The 1,971-nt window shown below is 44.3% G+C and overlaps 1 protein-coding gene across 3 annotated transcripts in view; it reads right to left on the reverse strand.

Annotated features, from left to right (window-relative positions):
* Positions 1-1,395: 1,395 nt before the first annotated feature.
* Gins3 (GINS complex subunit 3) overlaps positions 1,396-1,971 on the reverse strand; it is a 10,198-nt gene continuing 9,622 nt past the window's right edge. Inside the window, exon 4 of one of the 3 annotated variants that reach the window (XM_023709125.1) lies at positions 1,396-1,877. Coding sequence is in view for 2 of the 3 variants with exons in the window: in XM_023709126.1 (XP_023564894.1) it covers positions 1,880-1,951 (72 nt within the window). In the remaining variant the exon portion in view is untranslated. Of the gene's footprint in view, positions 1,952-1,971 lie in introns of all 3 variants that reach the window. The other 2 variants (XM_023709126.1, XM_004625930.2) reach the window with 2 other exon arrangements.

Raw genomic sequence — 1,971 nt, forward strand, 5'->3', positions numbered from 1 at the left:
AGCTTGTTCTAAGTAGGTGCTTTAGACCACTGAGCCATCTCACCAGCCCCGGTCAATTCTTTTTGTTTGTTTTTGAGATAGGGTTTCATTATGTAGTCCAGGCTGGCCTGGAATTTAGGATTCTCTTTCTCAGCCTCCTGAGGGCTGGGATTACAGGTATGTACCACCATGCCTGACTTTTCAGATTCCCTGAATGATTCAAAGGTGGGTCCAAAACATATGAAGAAATAGAGTTAAGTTCAGAGAGGGCATTCAGGGCTTTGTCCTGGGAGTTGTCATCAGTGAAGATGAGAAAGGTCACAGGGGTATGCTAGGGGTAAGAACGGAGGTGACTCAAGTACACACACCAAGCACTCGGCTGGATGCAAGTCTGCAGCTGGACGGAGGCTGAACTAGAGATCTGAACTGGGGAGTGCTCAGCATATGGCGATCCAAAGGGCACAGGATCACATGCCGAGGACCCAGCTATTGGACTCGAACAGGAAGATCCTAAGTTCAAGGTTAGCCTGGGCAACTCAGCAAGGCCCTAACCCAAACACAAAATAAACAGGGCTGAGGATGTAGCTCAGAGGTGGAGTGCTTGCCTAGCATGGCTGAGGCTACGTATTCAATTACTAGCATCACATCAAAGAAGATGAAGAGGGTTGCAAGGACTTAGCCTGGAGCTGCCCACAGTTCTGAGGTCAGGGAGAGCAGGAAGAAATCAAGAAGAGCCAGCCTTGTCCCACTCCCTGTAGCCCATACTGTCCCTGGAAAAAGCTGCATGCAGTGGGGTCTTCTGCCTAGACTTATGTGGAAATAGGATCCTTAAGAGGAAAACGCATACATTTACTGGATTTTAGCAGCAAGTTGGTATCTATCTGAGTCAATTTGTTGACCTCTTTCTGAAAAGTACCTCTTTGAAGAGATCAAACAGTAATCCAAAAACACTGACTTGGGGAGGGCTGTACAGGAGGGAATAGTCTGATGAGCTCGAAGGCAGACGTGTAACTGGAAGTGGGTTCAGAAGCTACACGTGTTCAAAATTTCAAATGGAATAAATTCTACATGTGCCTGTTGGTGACTGTTCTCATATTCCTTGACATATAGTTCCTGAAGTAAAAAAAAAAAAAAAAGGTAGCAGCCTTGGACTATCCTGGTTTTGTTTCTCGCACTTATCAGGCAGATGCTGTGTCCCCGAGCTATATTCTCAGCCCTTGGAAACCTCTAACTACAAAAATATCTCTGAAAATAAAGATGCCAGAAATTAAGTAATATGCTTTTCTTACTCTACAATGGTTTCTTGGGTCTTAGCCAACACAGTACCACAATAATGGAGCCTCATTCTCCTAGGACACTGCACAGCCCAACAGAGAACACATCTCATATTTATGCGTAGTGTACAAACAAAAGAGCAATTGCTAAAACATGAGTTTATTTGGGCATTACTGTCAAATACAATCAAAGACAAAATTCGCTGATGACTTTGCTGATCATCTGCAGTACCAGAATCACAAAAATAGTGCTGGTACAGAACGCACTCATAAGCAAAGCTGATCATTTGGTACTAAAATCAAATTGTAAAAATAATTTCATGTTAAAATAGGCATTTTCCGAAGCTTTCTGTCATCTAGGTTACATCAAGACATCTGTACAATTTGGGAACCCAAAGACTTCTATAATTTCCAACACAGAGGTAATTTTGTCACTTCTGAGGTGCTGGGAGGGGAGCGAGGGCGTGGAGAAACCCGCCACTGGCCATCCTGCAGGTCCCGAGGAGCGCTTGCTTTTCTTACTCAGCCTGGCTTTCCTCTTCACTCAGAAGAGTTTTGGGTTTCCTTACATGGATTTCCATTAAATGGTCAGAGGCTGTCTATGCAATAATGTCCCAGAATTTCCTTCAGTCTTCCGTGTCAGTGAACTTTCTCTTCTTGTAATTCTGAACAAGGTTGGAAGCTGTGATCTGGGAAGCCTGTCCCTTCTCCCAACACT

Source organism: Octodon degus, unplaced genomic scaffold (assembly GCF_000260255.1).
Source record: "Octodon degus isolate 3935 unplaced genomic scaffold, OctDeg1.0 scaffold00011, whole genome shotgun sequence".
Taxonomy (NCBI): Eukaryota; Metazoa; Chordata; class Mammalia; order Rodentia; family Octodontidae; genus Octodon; species Octodon degus.